The following is a 23,467-nucleotide window of genomic DNA, read 5'->3' as shown; positions in this document are numbered from 1 at the left end:
GACTTTTAAAGGCACCTTCCAACTGAAACTATTCTATGATATGCTCAAGCTTCTCACAGAAACTTAAATTAGGCTTGCTCTCTGACTTGAGCAACACTAAAAAGGGATTTTTTTTTTTAATTATCTTCATTTTGACCCAAGGCAAAATAGAATGAAATTAGCTTTACCTGTGCTGCTATACATCACTTCAAATGCATTGCTCAAATCCCTTTCCGAAATCTTAGTTTTAGACACATCTTTTCCAAAAAAACATCTTAAGACTGCAGTTCCATGAGATGCTAAACTTAGTTGTAAGATGTCCAAGAAACAAACTAAAATTTGTGGTGGCTTCATGAGGCAAAATGCAAATACAGTTTCAAGTCATTAGTTGTTGACAGGTCTTACCTTTAAAGCGTAACTTTAGTCAACAATACAAGTTCAACTTTGTGCACCACTCTGCAATTACAATTGTTGTGTAGCTAGTATAAAGGCTTTTACATGAGTCTTTTCTTACACCCTTTCCTCACACACAATGCTCCATGATTATCCCTGAATGCAACCAGGATATCTCTGCCTTTCCTTATAAACAGGGACACATGGAGATACTCCTGCTGTCAAGTGACTTTGGCTCCAACACAGCATCATAGCAGCTCAACTTTGTTAACCAGCAGCATGAGGCCCTGACACTCAAAGTTAAGTCATGTTCTCCAGACTGTTCCCAAGCAGAGATACCAGGTCTACTGAAACTCCAAGGGCAGCACGCATTCTGGAGGATACTAATGGAAGCGAGAAACAAACTTAACTTCAGTATCAACTCCACACAAGTGCAGTTTTGTGGACACCTTTGGGAGCTGAAGCCCTTAAAAACAATGACCTCTTAGAATCACATGCAGCACACCTGAGAAGTAAGGGCCTTTGTTACTAATTTGGAGGCAGGACCAGTGTCAGGCTTTTTTATGCTTCCCAGGCTTGCCAGCAGGTCATGAGCAGCTTAGCCACTGCAAGGTATCACGTAATTGCCCGGTATCGTACGGTATGTAGCGCACCAGTACCAACCCAGCATGTAAAAACCTATCCCCACAGGCATACACGGAATGCACAGAATCAGCAAGCATTACATCTTTCTCATAAAAGCTGAGCATGAATGTTTAGAGAGGTCACAAGCAAAGCAACTTACTGCCACTTGCTAATGCTGTAGCCCCAACGTGTCAGACATCCTTCTGGCAGTTGGAACAAGCTTTTGGTAACCTCTCACCACTAGCCAAAGATACATCCCTCATCATCCCCATGGCTTTGGATTGCCTTAAGAAGCAGGAAGATAATTCACTAACATCAGCAAAAAGCCCAACTGCAATAACCTCTACATGTCTTTGCTGCCAAGCCAGGTATGGGTCCACCTCTGCCAAATTAAAAGACACCCAAGATAGCAGATAGTGTCCATCATGACTTCTGACAAGCACCTTCCCAGATAGATGAGTCTAGGAGGCCTGAAAGAATACAAGGTATGATCACTCGGGGAGAGAGTAACTACTGCCAGCAGCTAAGACACACAGCTTAGCTACTGCTCAGTCCAAGGGAAACCCACTTGCCATAACCTTCTGTGCATCCATTAGCAATGTAAATTCTTGAATTACCTAGTTGGCTGTCAAGTCTCCAAGCCTCAAAGAACTGAGAGGTGCAACAGAAATCAAGTTACCCATTTCCAAAACAAGTCACAGCAATCCTTATACGCATACAACCTTCCTCCTCACATTTTCATGCTGTGTTTTTCAACAGGTAAGTGGTGAGCTCAGGAAAGATTTCCACAAACATCACTATTTCACACCCAAGGGTCTTCCACCAGTACTGATCCTCTCCTACTGCCAGACAACTCTCTATTCCCTGTCATCCTCCTCACAGAGTCCAACACCACAAGGTCCAGGAGTCTGCCACATTTTCAGCATTACTCAGACTATCTTGAAAAGCAGCCAGCTGCACCCACCCAAGCTCTAAGTGTCTGTAGCCTACCACAGTGTTCTGTCTATGGCAAGCGGGAGCAATAATGGCTCTCTCTTCAGGGAGCCTACAAGTGTCTGCATTGCCATCTAGAGGATTGCCGCCACACTCCAGTCTACCCTGTAGTTTACAAATGGAGTATCTAGGGAAAAAGAGGACAAATGGTCTTACGTTCCAACAGCACCAGGGCAAAACTGCATACTAGTAGCAGCATGGCCTTTTTGCCAAGACAGTGACAGAAACAAAAAAAAAAGCCTCAAACCAAAGGGTCCCCACAGGCCTGATGAAAGGATAATAGAGTGTGCATAATGCAGTCTGTGACAAACGGCAAAACCTGTTACCACAGATTTTTTTTTTTATCATTTGCTCTGGCTAATGACAGAGGTACAGTTTTACTCCCCCTTGAACTAAATCAAATCTATGCTACTAAGAGTACAGTATTAGTGATCACAGAATCAATATTCTTCTACAAATATTTTATGTTCCAGGCAATGGGAATTCTGGCTTCTCACGTTGCTACTCCCCTTCTATTCCAGTTTATTAAGAAGTGACACACCAGTATTACTGTCTCACTTTAATCTTTGTGTATTTGTCTGTTAAAACTTGCTGAATTACTTGGACAACAAACAGGACAAATACCCATAGTACCTACTACAACCACCTTTTGAACCTTCTGTTATAATGTATACAGGTTTGCATAAAACTAGCAATATTTACATCACAATCCAGTTACTGTGCACAGCAATGAGGACTGCTAGATGCATCTCAAATAACGAAAGGCACAAAGGTACTGAAGTGTTCAACAGCTAGCTAAGAGGCAATAATTTCAGGAAAAGACTTTCATGTCCTATACACCAGAAGCATCCTTCCCTCTGATTTAATTCCTCCTGATGAAAATACCATATGTATCAGGGCATAGGTCTGATCTGACACTACTGTCCACAGCTTCACACGAGAGAAAAAAAAACCCTGCTGCAATGCTATTCAAAGAGAAGACTCGCCGCACTAAGGAGAATCTTATGCTGGAATACTGCCTATATGGGAGGGAGGAGGAAGGAAGAACAGTATCAGAAAACTACAACTGCTCAATAAGCCTCCCTGATTAGCTTCAATTTTAAAACATCTGCAATGTAGCAAATCATCAAATTTCTGAACACATATGGACATCACAGAGTAATACACAGTGAAACTATTTTAATTCTTGTCAGGTTTCAACAGATTTGCATTTATCATGCTGCTTATGATCTCCAAGCAACAGAAGAACATACCATAAAGCTATATTTGGTTATGTAAGAGACAATAACACTTCGCAGCTTTTAAAAATAAAAGCAGACTAATTCAGGTGCTCGGAATTTATTGCTGAAATACAAAGCAGTTACATAACTTACAATCAAGGTTAAGCCAGCACACTATCTACTAATAAACATAATTCATAGTAAGACAGACACAGCTGCTGAACAAAACTTGTTGGTTGATTGTCACAAGTCACAGTGACATCGTTGGAGAGTTTTATACTCAGTGTAACTGCATCATAAGCAGCTGAAGAAGAACAGATAAGCAATGGGTTCTTTTTTTACAGATCAATGCAACATATGCTGAGCTCACGCTTTCAAAGATGAACTGTTCTACAGACATACCTCTTCTGTTAGAAGCAGTAGAAAATAGTCAGAATATAAAAAATACAAGTGTTTTTTAGAAAAACAGCTTGCTCAACAGTTCGTATTTCAGTACTAGCTTCAACTGCAGTCTGATGTAAAACAAAAGTACAGTTCAATAATCTGAATAAAGAGGTTTAAACTAAAATGACAAGTCATCTTCCCAGTCCCACTCACTGGCACCACAGCAGCACATACAGTTGAGTTTTAGACTCTGCTATACCACGAGTGAAAAATAATATTGGAACATGCAAAAGGTGACATTATCTGTCCTGTAACTGGATTAAAAAAAGAAAAAAAAACCCCCAAAACATAACAAAAACAAAACAGGTGAAAACCTTGGGACATACAATGGACTTAGAGCATAATTTTGCATTATCGTTAGAACAGAGCAAACAGTTACTTGTCACCCTCTCCTGTCCACTGTCTTCTTCCCACTGCACTCTCTCATTGCTTCTCTTCCATCATATCTGATGCATACCTGACACCTGAGCAGCATATTTAGAAAGATAAACCAACAGAAAACTAATCTTACCATTATAATAAACAGCAATATTTTTCTGTGGATTTATCAATCTGTGCCAACATGTTCCAGAATTAGAGAAGCTCCATCCAGTACCCAGGAGCAAAAGGGGAGCTTCCAGTGGCAGCTAAGGTTGGATGAGGTTAGTTGTGCTGTGAAACCACACCCAAATCATGCTGAAGTCAAGTTGCATTTGTGATCTAAAACCACATTTAAACAGTGCCATCTTTGAGCAATATGAATTTAATTTAAAAGATTTTTATGTGGGCAGCGGGTAAAAGGCAGCTATTGCCCAAAAGTCTTAAAATAAAAATACAACTTACTGATCAGAGTCATAATAATCCATGCACTTCTTTTTCTTATTATAAGCTGCAACTCTGAAGGGTACAATTTCCAGTGCTCGGAGGCCTGGAGCCATTGTCAACACTTTGGCACCGTGGGTTGGTTCATATAGATCTTTCCCAGTGTCAGGGTGTGGCATCCCTGCTGGATCTCGCCCTACAATGTAGAAGTTCGCTCCTGCAACCATCCGTGATCTACAGTGCCACTGAACCTAGAACACAGACAGGGAAAAACAGTTAACAGAAGAAAACTGTCAAAATATGACCCTTAAAATGTGCACGCATTGTGTAATTACCACAATTTTCCCTCATCAGAAATGATTTTTACCAAGGAGCCACAACAAAACAAAGAATCAGTTATGAGAATCACCACCAAACTTACAGCTAAGACATACTAGTCCTGTTTCATTTGCAAATTACGATGCTTAAAAAGTTACTTTAGCACAGTGTTTGGAACAGTATAATCAGAGCAAGAAAGATGAAGCTCACCCATTTCTTTGCTCAGTTCTTCCTGATGTTGTCATCCTCCATCCCTTTCCTTTTATATAAAAAGATTAATGCAAAAGCAACTGCTTTGGGAAGCTTAGTGGAATCTAGTCATATATTGCCCTATTTTAACCACAGTAATTTCTCTAAAAAGACACCCTGGCCAATAAATAGCCACCAAATATCTCACTGGAAAACAGACAAGATAGGCTACTTAAACACAGTGTTCACAGTGATCTAATCAGCCTATCTACACATTAAAACAGAAAAATTACCTATGCTCTTATGAGGGACCCCACGCTGGAGCAGGGGAAGAGTGAGGAGTCCTCCGAGGAGGAGGAAGGAGCAGCAAAGACAGCGTGTGATGAACTGACCATAACCCCCATTCCCCATCCCCCTGTGCTGCTGGGAGGGGAGGAGGTAGAAAAAAATCAGGAGTGAAGTTCAGCCTGGGAAGAAGGGAGGGGGTGGGGGGAAGGTGTTTTAAGATTTATGTTTTATTTCTCATTATCCTATGGTGATATGTTTGGTAATAAATTAATTTTCCCCAAGTCGAGTCTGTTTTTCCCGTGACGGTAATTGGTGAGTGATCTCTCCCTGTCCTTATCTCAACCCACGAGCTTTTCATTTTATTTTCTCTCCGCTGTCCTGCTGAGAGGGGGGGAGTGACAGAGCAGCTTTGGTGGGTACCTGGCATCCAGCCAGGGTCAACCCACCATAGTTACAAGCACAGAGTGGGCCACACACATGAAATTCCAGCATACCACAGCAGCTAGCAGCGTATTTTGTGAAACTATTCTAGCATAGTTAAGAAATTTAAGTTTCATGTTGTCATCTGGGTAACGGCAAGTAAGAACTCCATTTTGATTAAGTGATGCTATTTGACTAAGACAATTCAGAACAATGTAAACTGCACATTTCAGACATAAAAATAGCAGCTCTTGTCCCATTTCTATACATCCATACCACTTCAGAAGATATTTACTTTCCTAAGCAGGTAAACTTATTGCATTTTGATAGATAATTTTCCCTTATAGAACTATTTCTTTTCTTCCAATGTAATTATCAGGAATGTTAAAAATACAAAAGTGGTAAATCGATGCTAAAGAACCATGTCCATTAAAATCTTTAGACTGGAAGGCTACATCCATCCTGTAGATAACCATGCTCATAGATGCCTGTTGCTCTGTGAAGCACTTGTGCTACAGAAACAAGTCTAGTACCAATGTCTTTTAAATGACCTATGGAAAATGATTAAAGGAAGAGTCTCTTTTTATTACTTGGCTACAAACATTATTGTCAGGCTGTACTCTGAGATCACTGGAAATGCCGTACAGGTTAGGAGAAAACTATTATTCTATTCAGAATAAGGATTGTGGATTTTGTTCCTCCTCATATGCTCATGAATACAAAACTGAAGTAGATGATTTCTGTTAATTCTCACAAAAAGTCTACGGGAAAGAGCACAAGATTCCCTACAGTAACTAACTCACATGCCTCAACCAGATCTGGACCAGTTTTTTTTCCTCTGGACCGAAAGGCAGTGCAAGCTCTGCCTGATCAGTCAGCAGAAAATAAGTGACACGTGTCTAATCTAATTCCACTGGTGAGATCTCCTAGTTATTAAAAAGCTACCACAGAGTTAACCTCTTGAGCCTGGGCAGAATTTGAACTTCCTGTGACTCATGGAGGGCGGGGAAAGTAATAAGAACCAAAATCTCCTAAAGGAATTGCCCTCAAATGAGAGCATTTATTCTCTTCGCTGCTTCCCACAAATCTCTAGGGATTCCAAACCAAGACCTGGCTTCTACATAAAGTGTTGCCAAAGAATTATTCCATACAAAGCCTTCAAACAATTCTCACTGAATTAAGTCTGCCAAAAAATAAACAAAGTCGGGGGCTTTTTTCCTAATTTGTGTATAGCCCTCCAACATACAAACTGTTTGCTTAACAGTCATAAAACTTAAGTATCTTAACATTCAGAACAACTATTTGGTATATTAACAGATCTTATAATTCCTTCTGAAAAAGACTGTAAAAAAGGAGGAAGGATTAATTCATTATCATATGCTTATAACTAAAGAAAAGAGCACATAAACCCAGTATGGTCTCCCACCATTTCCAGTAAAATCCTCCAATATAGAAGATTCTTCATAGAAGAATGTTTTGGTTGATGACAGAGGGAGCCTTTACAGTCTGGTTTCCCAAGGAAGATTCATCTCCTCTCTCCATTAAAAAACCCATAATGCACAAACATCAGGCATAGCACAAAATACTTTAGTACACTATCAAAGAGATTTTGTTTTGTTTTAAACTTTTGATGTATTTACCTCAGTTGGTCCAGCATACATCATGGGGGAGGGGAATATAGCCACCACTGTTGTTTCTGGATTCAAGATTCCCTCCTCCAGTACTGCAGCATGTTGCTTCATGCGCCACATGAGAGGAACGTCATCCTCCTTTGTCCAGCCTCCAAGTGGATGCAAGAGCAAAACTGGGCGCTGGTACCCACGTTCCAAAAGCTGCTTATGAGTATCCTGCATTAAAAGAGCATGCCCATTGTGCACTGGGTTGCGTAACTGGAAAGCAAAGACAGCATCTATGGAGGAAAAAAAAAAAAAAAAAAAAAACAAAAAACACAACAGACAACAGATATAAGGAAAGCAAGTTATTGTATCAGGAGTTGTACAACCAGTAAAACAAAAACAAAAAAAGAAATCTTCAAACAGTACAATCTTTCCTCTGAACAAGTACAATAGCAGTGGTCACAGTTCATTAAAGGATTATGAATTATTATAAAAACTTTATACTCAATATGCAAAACTAATAAAAAGCAACCATACAAAAAAAAACCCATAAACCAACTTCCTTCATTTTTGAGATTTCCACACAATTACTTAGTTTCTCCAATAGCTATAATATTCTCTTTCGGATTTTTCACTTACATGAGCATATATTATAAAGTTAAATTCTAAGAGGAAATCAAACTACCTGTCTTAAAGACTCAGTGTATCCTCAGGAGACCAAACGGACGCATTCGCATCAAAACAAGTAAAAGGGGATTTAATGTGGCTTAATCAGTCTCCTTCACCTAAACAGCTTAGTAGAGTTTACACACAGCAAGAGCAAAGCAAGGCTAACAGCTATTCCAAAGTATTACAAACCCTTCCACAAAAAACTGACACAACCAGCGTTTCTCCCTTCTACAAATTAAGATGAATTAAGGCACCCTGTAAGACAGCAAAATCACCATAACTGAGAGGTTTCCCAATAAGGAACCAATGAAATCTAGAGAACGGGGTTTCATCAGGTATCAAATATGTTTATTTCGGGGTTAGCTAAGACAAAGACTGGTATCTCAAACCTGCAGATCCTTGATATCTTGACCACACTGAAAAAAAGACAAGAGTTCAGGACCAATCTCAGTTTGCATTCTTGATGTTTATCTTTTCCCTTACACTTAGAAGTGCTTAGCAGCTGCCTGCCAGTCACTGCCACAATGAAGGCAATTATGTTTGGTTGTTCTCTGCTTTACGACATTACTCAGCCTCTTATTTATCTAACACAACCACTTTAGTGAGAAAAAACGTTTCGTTTTTTCTGCAATATATAGCTAGCAGCTAGGTCACAACTTTTAACTGTGATAAACTCCACTTTGCACCAATCTACTTGCATTAGTGTCATAAGCTTTGCTCCCCAGAAGCAGCATGGAACAGACTTAAAAATAGAAGAGCCTGAAAGCTCAGCGCTCAACCATACCTCTACGGTTTTAGTCGAATCTGGTAATTTTTAAATCATGTTCTACTACATTTTAACATTATCTTTTCTTGCATTAGTAAGATGTCTAGTGCGCATGGAAAGATAAAATTCAGAACCTCAGGCACTACCAGCTTCTCTTGTGTATTTAGCCAATGCAATGCCTGAGATCACAAAAATTGATTCCAGCTGGCATTCTTTGCCTTTTACTGAGAGCACTAAAAATCTTCATCCTTGAAACAATGCTAACCCCTGTGGTACTGAGACAGCAGGCATCTGAATAAACCTTTGCAGGAAGAAACAGAACAAGAAAAATCTACTCACCAGCATTCATTTCCTTGAATTTCTGCCTTAGTTCAGCTGGAGTGAGACGGTATTGATCAAGTCCATCATTCCAATAAATACGATCAAGGACTTGCAGATCTCCACCTACAAGCCAGTTCCCTTGTTCCATAACCATCTAAGAAAAGAAAGCAAAATCCTTGTCAGGATTGGTCGTCAGCTTCTCCTGAGCATCTAGAGCATTGCAATAGGGGCACATCCTTATCAAGGGAAGAGTTTTGGGTTAATTTATTTGACAGTCTCAAGTCAAGCATCAATGTTTAAAAAAAAACCAAAAAAAACCACCACTAGAACATAGTCCAGACATGTTACACTGTCATGTTATACCATGCAGGACACAAACCTTCACTAGGCCTTTCTTTCAAAATAAAGGAATTTTTTTCTATATAGAAATGCCAGTAGCTAGTATTCTTAACTAACATTATTACATGACAAAAAGAGATAATGGCTGGAAAGCCCAACATGTAAGTACATTGAAGTTGAAACTTTATAGTTGTTGGTCATAACAAACACAGTTCCAGTATCACCCTGCAGTTTACAGGATTCTGGTCAGGAATAAAGCAACAAATAGAACAGTTCTGATTAACTACTCACACTTGAATTTATGAATAGAACCAGAATCTTTGAAGTAGGATAGCTTTTGGATTTGTTTCAAGTTAGCACTTTACCAAGGCAACATATATTGCACACTCACTAGAATGCTTTTGATATCTTCAAATATCACCTCACCCTTTATCAAAAAATAATTATGGCAAGCTGCTTAACATACGCTAGCAATGGCCATAGAAATCACTCAGAAATTGTTAATTTCTGAGAACGCATTTGCTTTTAAAGATGGAACCACAAAAAACTTCCAAGTTTCATACATATTTCTGATAATTTTTTAGTCTTGTGTAATTTAGAGATGACCACAGACATTGATATAATGTAAGACATTACATACTAAACCCACAAGACAAGATGTTAAAAATAAGTATTTTAAATTTATTTTTGCTTTGAGATAGAGGACCTGCTGGAATTAAATGATACTACAGTTACCACTCCCCTTCCCAAAGAAAATGCCAGACTGACATTTTACCAAGGTGGGGGGAAGGTGTGATGATGTGAAGATAAGAAAACTCTGCACTACAGCAACTCTCAGGCACCTGAAGATTTCAGATTAATTTAGAAGGGCCACCGGCTTCATGTGCTGTTATAATACTACTATGCACACATTCATATGCTGTCATGATACTACTATACAGTCCAGTACAGACAGAAGAACACAGTTCCTCACCTTCTACATTAGTTTCAGCCATGTCATTCTGTAATTGCTAATGCATTATAACAAATTATTCAAATCTTGTCTGCATGAGATTTGCTCAGAATTTCTTTAATTTGTGTTTTCAGTCAAGGAGTAATCTTACATCCATCAGCACAGAAAACATCAAGGGCTTTGAAAATCTTCCAGAATACTCCTACTTGTATCTAACAGGAGATGTCTTTTTTCAAACATACTCATGAATACAACTTTAGTCAGTAAAAGGATGTCATTACACATTAATAAAAAATCAGTAACAAGTCAAAAAAATTCATAGTTTTCACATATCTATAACTATTAATCATACAGATACTTTTAGAACACATCAAAGTCATACTTGTAATTTTAATGACATCCGTTTTAAGTCACAGTTGTAAACAAAAAGATCCTGCAGAGACAAATGGGAAAAGAAACATATTTTGGCTGTGCAGAGCTAGGATGCAACATTTACATCAGCTTACAAAACCAAACACAGCATTGCAATGAGTATGTCACAATTAGAATATTTCAGTATGACATACACATAAGGTCAGGATAATAAAACACGCTGAACACAATGGAAGGGAAATAACTCCCCAGAGAGTTAAATGATGAACTCTCCAGGAATGGGGCCTATTTCAAAAGCATCTAAACCAAGCAGTTCTTATGTGCTCCACATGCAGGCAGAAGAGAAGTTTTCTTGCCTTCACAATGCATATATCCGCTGACGAAGGAGCTTTGATGATGCATCTGGCTACACAGAGGGATGTGTTTGCTAGGCACACTAGAGGGCAAAGTTCCCTCTTCTGCAGCACAGATCCTACAGTACATTCTAGATTCATTTCATGTGTACATATTGACATTAGATTTTCACACTAAGTGCACACTATTCAACAGCTGCACAGAACAAAAAAAGAATCACCTTTGTTTCTGCTCAAAAGTTTTAATTAGTTCTCGAAGTAGTTTTGCTGTTGAAATACACCAGTCACAGACATCACCTTCACTTAATATGCACCTCTACAAACAGTACAGCTAATAGGACTAGATTTTCCACTTTTAAATGCACACCTTGATATAGGGATGTTCCTTGCATGTTGTTCCCCATTGCCTGGCACAGCGTTCCTCTTTCCTGTGCTCATAGAATTCAGGATTACGGAGAATGGCCACGCGGCGACCTTCATACACCAGTGCAATCGCTGTACACCCGTCCAGTCTTTCTTTGTCTTCTTCAGTAGCCGTTAGCACTATAGGCACTGACAGATTAATAACTCCCCCTGCAGAGTGAAGGAAAAAAAAAAGCCCTTACCCTTAGTAATAGTCTTCAGTGATATTATGAAAATCTGCCCTTCTAACAAGTTACAGTCCAGGCTGTAAGAGTATCACACAACAGATAGTTCAAGTACTTATTTTAACAGGGTTTAAAAGCAGCTTTTAGCATCAACTCTTGCATAAGACACATGTGCTACAACAATGTGCAAGCACGGAGGTTTGAGCAAGACCAAAGACAGTACTGAAAATAGCAAGTACTTATAGCTGCACATGAGTATTTAGCCTGTGAGTATACTACTTTTTTGGGATCTCAGATGAATATCTTGTTCAAGAAGCTATACAGTAAGCAGAAATACACGAGACATTTTTAAACAGATCATCTAAAATATTAGGCAACGTTGCTACTGGAATGTATAAAGAGTTAAAAAAAAAAATAGCACTCAGTAGCCATACTTTCAGCCCAGAAAAGTTCAATGTGATAGAAGCAGTCAAATGTACCCAAGTAGTTAGCATATATAATTCAACTATTTCAAAATGTGACTTTGGCTGTTTACTTAAAACTGTATTCAGATTCAAGCACATATTTTTCAGAAAAAAAATGTTGAATCAGTTAGACATTTTGCATAGTTCATTCAGCTGAAAGCTTACCAGCTACTTTACTTCTAAAACTACATCAATGTATCCAATTTTTAAGGTTATGTGTGGTCCTCATTTTTAAGCATTTACTTCATGGCTAGATGCTGGAAGTCTTGTTTTTCTTGACTACAAGAGTGAGATTTGAGAAACCCAGTGGAGTAAATATGTGTCTCATACGAAGGTTTGAATTCTAATGAGCATACACTCGCCGAAAGAGTGCAAAATTTTCGGGTGGTCTCCAGCGGACAAGTCATGGGCCCCTTGAAGTTAATGAGTTTAGCTATTGGCTTTAGTGGGGCCAAGACTCTAAATACGGATGATTTCCCCATTATCTGAGCAAAATATTTTTTTATAAACCTCTCTCAATTTTACCTTAAGCGTCGTAGGAAGTTCATGAATTATGAAGCTGGATGAAAAGTTTGAGAGAGAAATAGGTCCTTCCCCCTTGCTTCATAACGCAGAATGAAAAGCATGCTGCACATCTTCTCCTAAGTTCAGTCTTAGTACTCAGTTATTTTCAAAGCAACTAGGTCATAATTTTGAGTTTGGCAACAGTCACAGAAAAGGTGATCTGCCACCCCTAACTTGATAATTCAAAAAATCCTATTGCTTTGCGAGCAAGTAAATAAATATTTCAAACCAGGAAGAGATCTCAAACCTGTTGATTATTAAAATTTTGTAAATTTTGTCAACGACCAATAATATATAAGATCTTTGACATCTGTCTTCAGCCACTGTACAAATGAGAAACCGAGGCAAGGTGGTGGAGTTTGTTAAGTCACAGATGAGAACAGTGTCAGCTTGAGACTATTTCAGATAACTTAAGCTTTTAAGTGAGAATATCAACACACTTGCCCTGATCTCCATAACACAGAAGTCAGTCAGTATGAACACTGCATTTAGAGCCCAAAGGATGAGATACATTGAAGGTATTAAGCAATTTCCATGTCCAAAATCAGAACCCTAGAAAATGACTGCTGCTGTGAGACTCTGGAACTAACATACGAAGCAGGGAGGAAACTCTCATTCAAGATGTTGTTTTGGCTTAGCTTTCCTACTTCAAGCAGTGGCAATAGTTACTTTAAGGCAATCACATTTTTCTAAAAAGGTTCTCATACATACATGTTGCAGCAGATATTTAAGAAGAGGAAATATGGTAGCATCTAGAGGAACACGACGGTTCTATTCGAGCTTATTGATGGAAACAATTTTCAGTTCTAAGTTATTTGTTATATTTCATTACTCATTTTTTGCAGCATCCAAGAGGTACTAAAAACCATTGCTAGAGAAGTTTAAAAACTTTTAACATTGCCACATCTGAAACACTCACCTATACAAAGGTCTTAAAAGCCTTATAAACATTCTGATTTACAGACGACTACAGGGCAGAATAAGGAACTACAAGCGAAGGCTCTGGGGTGACCTTATAGCAGCCTTCCAGTACCTGAAGGGGGCCTACAGAAAGGATGGAGAGGGACTTTTCACCAGGGTGTGCAGCGATAGCATAAGGGGGAATGGCTGTAAACTAAAAGAGGGCAGACTTAGGTTAGATATTAGGAAGAAATTCTTCACCATGAGGGTGGTGAAACACTGGAACAGGTTGCCCAGAGAAGTTGTGGCTGACCCCTCCCTGGCAGTGTTCAAGGCCAGGTTGGATGGAGCTCTGAGCAACCTGGTCTAGTGGAAGATGTCTCTGCTCATGGCAGGGGGTTTGGAACCAGATGATCTTTAAGGTCCCTTCCAACCCTTACCAGTCTATGATTCTATTTTAGCAGTTCAATGCATAGCATATCATTTGCAGAGTATGTTTCACCTGTTTGGACACACAGAAGGCAAATGGAATGAAAATAAAACTAGCAGTCCAAAATGATACTGCAAACTTTAGATACTCCAAAATAACAAGATGGCATTATGTTGCCTAGGACAGTATCCAAGAGACCTATAGAAAAGGGAACTAGAAAATGTAAGAGGGACAACAGATGTCTGGATCATAGAACTGAAAAACAAGTGACAGGGTTTTCTTCTGCTATTTGGTCTCCAGCTGAAGAGTAACACAGAAGAAAGTGGGGAGACAGGAATTTTTACTATACCTCTGATACAGAGAATGCAAAAAATCTAAAAGACTGAAGTACAACAGAGCTTTGAAAGAGGAATAAATGAAAAATGACAGAGGATCACAATGCAATTCGAAAATCTGAGGATGTTTTAAGTTGTTGACTACCTTAACTAATGCTTGCTCTTAGCCAATTGGTAATGCAAAACAAAATATATTCATCCATTTATTTATCACAGGATAATTACTAAGTCATAGTAACTCAATTACATGTGACAACTGTCCATATTCAAGCCAATTCCTCAAATTCTGGTTTCATACTCAATAGCTGCAGCACTCAAGTTAGTTTGTTGTCCTTTCCTTCATTACTATTACGGAACAAATCTCTTAGCACGCAGAGCTAAAGAGCAATTAAATTGCAATTCTGAATTCTAAAATATATTTCTTCAAATCAGAAATGTGAATTTTAGCTTTAAATGTTGTTCAAAATCAAAAGCACTTCAAGTATATAATTTGTAAAGGCAAAAAGACATTCAAACTCTAACATGACAGTATGTACAAAAAGAATAAAACCATTAACTTTGAAACGGATTATTACATCCTGTTCTCTTACCCCAGGTTGTGCACAAGCGTGATTAGGTGTTAACACACCACCACTAAGCAGCAATGCATCAACAATATTTCAGAAGTAGGATTAGTTTGCTCAGTTTTACAAACAGTAAGTTGTACCCTACCATCGAGGAGACAGTCAAAGTGAAGGCACTGTAGGTATTCTCTCTCTCTCATAAAGCCATTCAGCGGTGTTGCCCAACCTTCTGCTAGCACTTGCACCCACTGCATATCCACCTTGTAAAGAAATGCAGAAATAGACTTAGAGCAGATAAAAGTTGTTGCTTAATGACTGACATCAGATATTAATCATAATAGATCTTGATTTATTCATACAATGTTGGACAGTATAAATGGAAGTTTCTGAGTATTACAGGTTTTAATCACAAAGAATTCAAAGTTTCTACAAGTAAGAAAAAAGAACAATTTGTTCCTCAGGGTTCATATTTGTGGCTATTTACCAGTCCTTACACTAGATGAAATTGCCATGTGTTAAAAAAAAAACACAAAAAAAACACAACAACAAACTTTATTTGTAAATGTTTGATACGTTCAACTTAATGTGTCCCACCTGCATTTATTTTTTTAACAAAGCAAGATAACCAAGAGGTAAAAAAAGAAAAACTAAAGACAAACAATATAATTACCACGAAAATATTAGAATCTTGGGGGTGAATATTAAGAAGTTAGAGCAACTGATGTCATCTTCCTGGACCCATGCAAAGAATTTGACACTGTCCCACACGACACCCTTGTCTCTAAACTGGAGAGACATGGATTACATGGATGGACCACTCGGTGGATAAGGAATTGGCTACATGGTCACACTCAAAGAGTTGCAATCAATGGCTTGAAGTCCAAGTGGAGACCAGTGACGAGTGGGACCGACACTGTCAAATATCTTTGTCAGTGACATGGACAGTGGGATTGAGTGCACTCCCAGCAAGTTTGCTGACGACACCAAGCTGTGTGGTGTGATTGACACGTTGGAGGGAAGGGATGCCATCCAGATGGACCCTGACAGCCTTGAGAGGTGGGCCCATGCGAACCTCATGAAATTCAACAAAGCCAAGTGCAAGGTCCTGCACATGGGTCAGGGCAATCCCCATCACAAACACAGGCTGGGCGGAGAATGGGTTGAGAGCAGCCCTGCCAAGAAGAACTTGGGGGTGCTGGTTGACGAGAAGCTCAATATGACCTAGCAATGTGTACTTGCCGCCCAGAAAGCCAACCATATCCTGTGCTGCATCAAAAGAAGTGTGGCCAGTAGGTTGAGGGAGGTGACTGTACTCTGGTGAGACCCCACTTGGAGTCCTGCATCCAGCTCTGGAGCCCTCAGCACAGGAAAGACATGGAGCTGTTGGAGCAGATCCAGAGAAGACGAAATGGTGGAGTTCAGGATCCTGCGTGGAGGAAGCAGGGTGATAAGCAGGATCAAAACCTTGGACATCAGGAGGGCTAACTTTGGCCTCTTCAAGGAGCTACTGGGAGGAATCCTGTGGGCCAGGGCTCTCGAAGGCAGGGGGGTCCAAGAGTGCTAGTTGTTGTTTAAAAGTCACTTCCTCCATGCTCAGGAGCAGTGCATCCCCCTGAGAAAGAAATCCAGAAAAGGAGGCAGGAGACCTGCATGGTTAAACAAGGAGCTTCTAGCAGAGATCAGGCAGAAGAGAAAGGTCCATGGAATGTGGAAAGAGGTGCAGGCCACTTGGGAAGAGTACAGGAATGTGGTCAGAGCATGCAGGGATGCGACGAGGAAGGCCAAGGCTCACCTGGAATTGAAGCTGGCAAGGGATGTCAAAAACAACAAGAAGGGCTTCTTCAACTACATCAGCAGCAAAAGGAAGGCTAGGGACAATGTGGGGCCGCTGCTGAATGAGGCGGGTGTCCTGGTGACGGAGGACGCAGAGAAGGCAGAGCTACTGAATGCCTTCTTTGCTTCAGTCTTCAGTGCCAAGGCAGGCCCTCAGGAATCCCAGGCCCCAGAGGTAAGAGAAGCAGCCCACAGAGAGGATGACTTTCCCTTGGTCGAGGAGGGCTGCGTGAGTGATCGCTTAAGCAATCTGGACGCCCACAAATCCATGGTCCCCGACGGAATGCACCCACGAGTGCTGAGAGAGCTGGCGGATGTCATTGCTGAGCCACTCTCCATCATCTTTGAGAGGTCCTGGAGGACAGGAGAGGTGCCAGAGGATTGGAGAAAGGCCAACGTCACTCCAATCTTCAAAAGGGCAAGAAGGAGGACCCAGGGAAGTACAGGCCGGTCAGCCGCACCTCCATCCCGGGAAAGGTGATGGAGCAGCTTATCCTGGAGGTCATCATCAAGCAAGTGGAGGAAAAGAAGGTTATCAGGAGTAGTCAGCATGGATTCACCAAGGGGAAATCATGCCTGACCAATCTGATAGCTTTCTACGATGGCATGACTGGCTGGGTCGATGAGGGGAGAGCCATGGATGTTGTCTACCTCAACTTCAGCAAGGCTTTCGACACAGTCTCCCATGATATCCTCCTAGGGAAGCTCAGGAAGTGTGGGCTAGATGAGTGGTCGGTGAGGTGGATTGAGAACTGGCTGAATGGCAGAACTCAGAGGGTTGTCATCAGTGGCGCTGAGTCTAGTTGGAAGCCAGTAACTAGTGGTGTCACCCAGGGGTCAGTACTGGGTCCAGTCTTGTTTAACTTCTTCATCAACGACCTGGATGAAGAGTTAGAATGTACCCTCAGCAAGTTTGCTGACGACACAAAACTGGGAGGAGTGGATACACCAGAAGGCTGTGCTGCCATTCAGCGTGACCTGGACAGGCTGGAAAGTTGGGCAGAGAGGAACCTGATGAGGTTCAACAAGGGCAAGTGCAGGGTCCTGCACCTGGGGAGGAACAACCCCACGCACCAGTACAGGCTTGGGGTGGACTTGCTGGAGAGCAGCTCTGTGGAGAGGGACCCAGGTGTCCTGGTGGATGACAGGTTGACCATGAGCCAGCAGTGTGCGCTGGCTGCCAAGAAAGCTAATGGGATCCTGGGGTGCATTAGGAGGAGTGTGGCCAGTAGGTCGAGGGAGGTTCTCCTTCTCCTCTACACTGCCCTAGTGAGGCCCCATCTGGAGTACTCTGTCCAGTTCTGGGCTCCCCACTTCAAGAAAGATGAGGAGCTGCTGGAGAGAGTCCAGCGGAGGGCTACGAGGATGGTGAGGGGATTGGAGCATCTCTCCTACGAGGAAAGGCAGAGGGAGCTGGGCTTGTTCAGCCTGAACAAGAGAAGACCGCGAGGGGACCTAATAAATGCTTACAAATATCTGAAGGGTGGGTGTCAGGAGGATGGGGCCAGACTCTTTTCAGTGGTGCCCAAAAACAGGAAAAGGGGCAACGGGCACAAACTGAAGCATAGGAAGTTCCATCTGAATATGAGGAAGAATTTCTTCCCTCTGAGGGTGACGGAGCACTGGAACAGGCTGCCCAGGGAGGTTGTGGAGTTTCCTTCTCTGGAGATATTCAAGACCCGCCTGGACAAGGTCCTCTGCAGCCTGCTATAGGTGACCCTGCTTCGGCAGTGGGGTTGGACTAGAAGACCCACAGAGGTCCCTTCCAACCCCTAACATTCTGTGATTCTGTGGCCACAAGAACAAGCAGAGGGAGGGAACACCTCTCCTATGCAGAAAGCCTGAGAGAGTTGGGCTTGTTCAGCCTGGAAAAGAGAAGGCTCCAGGGAGACCTTCCAGTACCTGAAGGGGGCCTACAAGAAAACTGGAGAGAGACTTTCGACAAGGGCATGCAGCGATAGGACATGGGGTAATGGCTTTAAACTGAAAGAGGGTAGGTCTAGATTACAGTTAAGAAAGAAATTCTCTACTGTGAAGGTAGTGAGGTAGTGAAACAGGTTGCCCAGAGAAGTTGTGGACGCCCCCTCCGTGGAAGTGTTCAAGACCAGATTGGACGGGGCTTTGGACAACCTGGTCTAGTGGAAGATGACCCTGCCCACAGCAGGGGGGTTGGAACTACATGATCTTTAAGGTCCGTTCCAACCCAAATCATTTTATGATAACCTTAAAATAGATTAGAAAGAAAATTTTTATTGTATAAAGTAGTGAGACAATCCAGAATTAAAATTCTCTCAGGACTAGTATTTATTTTGGTTTAAGAGGTATCAGTTTACAGGAAATTTCCTTCCTTAGCACTTAAACAGTCCCACTATGACTTGGTGTGTGGCCTCTACTATTCCTGCACATGCATTACTAAGACTCAGTCAAGTCTTTGACAAGGACAGTCTTTGCTTGTACAAGGCTCTTCCGCAAAGAGCTTGACTAACTTTATTACACCATTTAATTTATGCTGAGGCAAGTACACCACACATTTTCTTCCTACGCTGACATTATATACTTACTTGATATTTAACCAACCACTGGGTGGGGGTGGAGGGGGAAAATATTTTTCTAGATAGGGAACAATTTAAAATGGGACACTATAGAAGTTTCATAATAGTGACCTTAAATATTTATTCCTTAGCAAAACAATAAATAGTTTTACAGACACATATGCGAAAGGAATCTAGTAAGATGTAGTGAAAGGAATTATTAAAATTTAGTAGTAGTAGAAGGCTAGGCAAATTTTAAAACTATATAATTCAGTGCTTAATATATTGTCTCAATCCTTCAAAGTCATTACCTACTGCAGATACTCACCTCTGAGCTTAGTCAGCTCCTAGATCAAATACTTAGCTTTAAGTTCTAGTAATACTGTCAAAAAGCCAGTGAAAAAACCCATGCATTGTATCTGTATTTAGACCTAGTTCTTCAGAAAAAGAAGATGAGGTAGAACAGAAACACAGCCAGAAGCACCTTTGTCTAATTTATCTCAGTTGGAAAACAATGCATTTAACCAAAATAAGAACAGAGTTATCAAGTTGATCCATGCTTTTCCAAAATTTCTCTGCTGGAAGCCAGAAAAGTAGCATGAATATGCTCTAATCAGAAAAAAAGCAATAAAGTAGATTTGATCATCTCTCTTTAGACTTCAGTTTGCAACTGTTTGAGCCTGGTACATAAGGTTACTATCGTTCAGCTAAAGGTTATCAACAAGGAGAAGCAAGAAGCAGTAACTGCTTTCCTTCACATTTCTAGGTCATTACAATTCAAAATAAAATGGTTTCTGTAAGTAAACTAAAAAAAAAAATTAATAATTCTTCTAGAAACAACTATTCATACAAGACATGCCAGGAATGATTTAGTCCATGGATGGGCAGGGGGTCAGGCATGGGAGGGAGTCACTGTAAATTTAATCTCCAGGTTTGGGATAAATTAAGTAACACTATACCAGACATTTAATATGAAATTATGAAGATTCAATTGTTATCTCTAGTAAGGGATCACAGAAAACACAGGTGCTGTGATTTCTCTAAACAAAAGAGTGGAAAACGTGTATCGAGACACATTCTGTAACCAGTAGAGGTATTTCGACTATACCTACTTCCGCTGAGCAACAGATTAGACTTTCAACTTCAGCAATGAGACAACTGACCACACAATACCTTATTTATTTCCAAGGTTAACAGAGACTCAGCATCAGTTTTGGCCAACTGTAGCTTGTTTTCTGGTACATAAAGCTCTTTCACCTCGTAAGAGGCATCCACTGGTACAATGTCCTGTATAAAAGGAATAAACAGAACTCAATGTTTGCTCAGAATGCTTCTTGAACACTGAACGTATGGTCAAAAAGTAAAATTCTAATGTTGTACTACTCTGTAGTAAGAGTTTATTCATTAAGGAATTTTTACTCATTTAAAAGCCATTACTGTTCCAAAACTATAATATATTGCTAGTCAAGACGCTGGCTTGAGTAACTGAAGTGAAACATTCCAAGAAGAGATTTTTTCCTAAACCTTAAGTACCCCATAGAAATATTTACCTAGTAAATATTTAACTATTTAATTATACACAGTTTTTATGACTTATTAATGTCTACATTATCTATAGCAGAACAGAAGACACTATGCTTTTATACTTGTTAAATAGGTAAAGAAGTTTTAGAGACTGAGCATTTATAAATTTAAGTCATTCACTATAAAACATACATTAGAAGTGGTAACAGAGGTAAAAAAAAAACCTCTCAACTGAAAGTGTTTAATACAGAAGACCAAATTAAACGTATTGCCTACAGCTAATGACATAACACCACCGTCCTAATCTATACACTAACACTTCGAACATTTAAATGTGAGGCCATCTGTGCATATATATGAACTAGTTTTATAACCACAATACCACAGAATATCAATTCTTTATTTGAAAAAAAATTCTGTTTTCCTCCATGCATTTTTAACAAGACATTCTCACTCCACGATGCTCAAGACCTTAAACTTCTCATAAGATATGAATATAAGGAAAACAACATAATTAAAAAAAAAAGCGGGGGGGGGGGGGGGGGGGGGGGGAGGGAAGGAAGAAGACCATCATCCATCATGATAAAACTTTAGAGTCTCGTCTGAGACGGTATGGTTGGTATAAAATGTCAAAACCCAGCAAAATGTTCCAGAGATATTCAGTAGCAAAAAAAAAATTGAAAAAAAAAGATCAGTGAAAAGCAGCTGGCAGTTCTTTTTAAAACACGATTTTACAAAAGTTTCCAAAACTCTGAAAGTAATGCTTTACTTTTTGAGGAAAAAAGCTCACCTTTACAGCAAAGTATATAAAGAACCATAAGAAGAATAAAGAAGCTATCTTTATTTTTCCAGTATATGCAGCCCAGAGTAAACAGGTATGTCTGTAGGAAACACAAAGTTTGCCCAAACATTTTAAAGCATTTACCCAAGCATTTATCAGATGTCAGGCCCTACCTCCATGGAAAGTAAAACAAAGGGAGCGGGACGATGAAAGCAAGTGGGAGATAAAATGACTGCAGGAATAAAAAGACGTGGTGAGTCTCAGTGGCTGTTACACAATTCCAGAGACAAATAAAAGGAAAATAAATTAAACTAGCACTTCAAAATTGTGTTTTATAAGGAAAAGCTCCGTCCATTACATGTCAGACATCATCTGGGAAGCTGATTTTATCAGAAAGTTAGGCAAAACCTGCATTCTATTTTCTCTGCCTGAGCAGCAGCATTACAGCCCAGAAGAGCTGCAGCAGACTCCTGCCACAGCAATAAGCCCAGAACTAAATAAAATTGTTGCCTGATGTAAAGAACAGCAGACCTTACAAGCAAAGTATGACTGAGTACACAATTATGCTGCTTCACAGAGGATTCCCTTTGCACCCTAGTCCATTGCCACACTAGAATGTCCTAATTTTACAAAGCGTCAAAAGTTTAAAATAAATGTACCTATTAAAAAGGTCTCTTCAAATATTATCCTGTTCTTAGTGCCCCACTAATGGGCAAAACAATGGAGAAAAAGATTTCACAATGCAGTTTCTGTCAACAGCCCACCTCATTATAAGGAAGTTAACAGCTTGAAGACAGTTCTAGCAACACCAAGCCAGACATTTAGAGAATTTGTTGAATCAGTAAACCTCCGATTCCTTTGCAGCCATAAAAATGGTATTTAAAACAACATCTTAGATTTAATAAAAACAAAACAACCAAACCACACAGCAGCAAAAGGAATCTATAGGTCTTTACACTGTACAAATTTTAATAAAATGCAAGGCTAGCAAGCCATCTAGTGACCACTTTAAGGTAGTAACTTTATTCAAAGTTTCATTCTACCAAAGGACAAGTTACATAATATTCCTCAACATTTATTATTTCTCAATACATTCATATAAATAATAGAAAAATAATAAAAAATACACTAGATGCTTTATGGGAATGTGCTGCCTCAGATTGTGGTGGTAGGTTCCTTGCTGATGCTGTGTAACATCCTCAATAGAAGTCTGTAAAGAAAGGCCTTCAGCCAAGTTTCTGGTAGATGGGCATTCACAAGTGTCATCCAGCTTAAATTACTGAATGACTAGTCTTATCAGTTCATATCAATTGAGGTGTGAGGCCACTGAAATATTTATATATGGAAATAACAAACAGAAGTATTTGCTTGACTATAATAATCACGGACATTTTGGTATCTACAGCTTGCAGGGAAGTTTGCCAGTACTTTAAATACAGGGAAAACTGAAGAGTACAGTGACAGCCATGATCTTAACAGAGAGAGGTATGATTTTCTGGACTGAAAGCCTCTTTTCTGCCCACCTGTTGCGTTCTACCACATTTTAAATTCACTTGAGCCATAGAAACATTCCTCCTCTTGTGCCAACAAGAGTAATTTCTGGTCCCAGCCATTCACTGGTCTTTCTCTCAAATGTGTAAAGATGTCCTTTACACATTTGTTTTGGTCAAAATAACTAATGTTTATCTTACATAGTACATCTGTATCAACCTAAACAATTTTGACTGAAAACATCTACGAAATACTCATACAAACCTATTAGTCAGCAGGTCTAACTGGAGTCTCTGCAATCAACATTAGAATGGCTCTGAACCAAAACCTTGTCGTGCCTTATCCCAAAATACAGAAGTTAACAACAAGAAAAGAAAGCAGAAGAAATAAGTAACAAAACCAACACT

General features: G+C 40.0%; 1 protein-coding gene across 1 annotated transcript in view; it reads right to left on the bottom strand.

Annotated features, from left to right (window-relative positions):
• The window catches only part of PAPSS1 (3'-phosphoadenosine 5'-phosphosulfate synthase 1), a 48,234-nt gene that overhangs the window by 6,563 nt on the left and 18,204 nt on the right, over nucleotides 1-23,467 (bottom strand). Inside the window, exons 6-11 of the mRNA XM_075421376.1 lie at nucleotides 20,438-20,551; nucleotides 15,049-15,160; nucleotides 11,425-11,630; nucleotides 9,060-9,195; nucleotides 7,310-7,578; nucleotides 4,476-4,705 (exon numbers count right to left, since the gene is read on the bottom strand). Coding sequence (XP_075277491.1) covers nucleotides 4,476-4,705; nucleotides 7,310-7,578; nucleotides 9,060-9,195; nucleotides 11,425-11,630; nucleotides 15,049-15,160; nucleotides 20,438-20,551 — 1,067 coding nt within the window. The remainder of the gene's footprint in view (nucleotides 1-4,475; nucleotides 4,706-7,309; nucleotides 7,579-9,059; nucleotides 9,196-11,424; nucleotides 11,631-15,048; nucleotides 15,161-20,437; nucleotides 20,552-23,467) is intronic.

The sequence above is a fragment of the Opisthocomus hoazin genome, chromosome 5, assembly GCF_030867145.1.
Source record: "Opisthocomus hoazin isolate bOpiHoa1 chromosome 5, bOpiHoa1.hap1, whole genome shotgun sequence".
Classification (NCBI taxonomy): domain Eukaryota; kingdom Metazoa; phylum Chordata; class Aves; order Opisthocomiformes; family Opisthocomidae; genus Opisthocomus; species Opisthocomus hoazin.
Note: the sequence above shows the minus strand (reverse complement) of the source record. Positions and strands in the feature narration are given on the sequence as shown.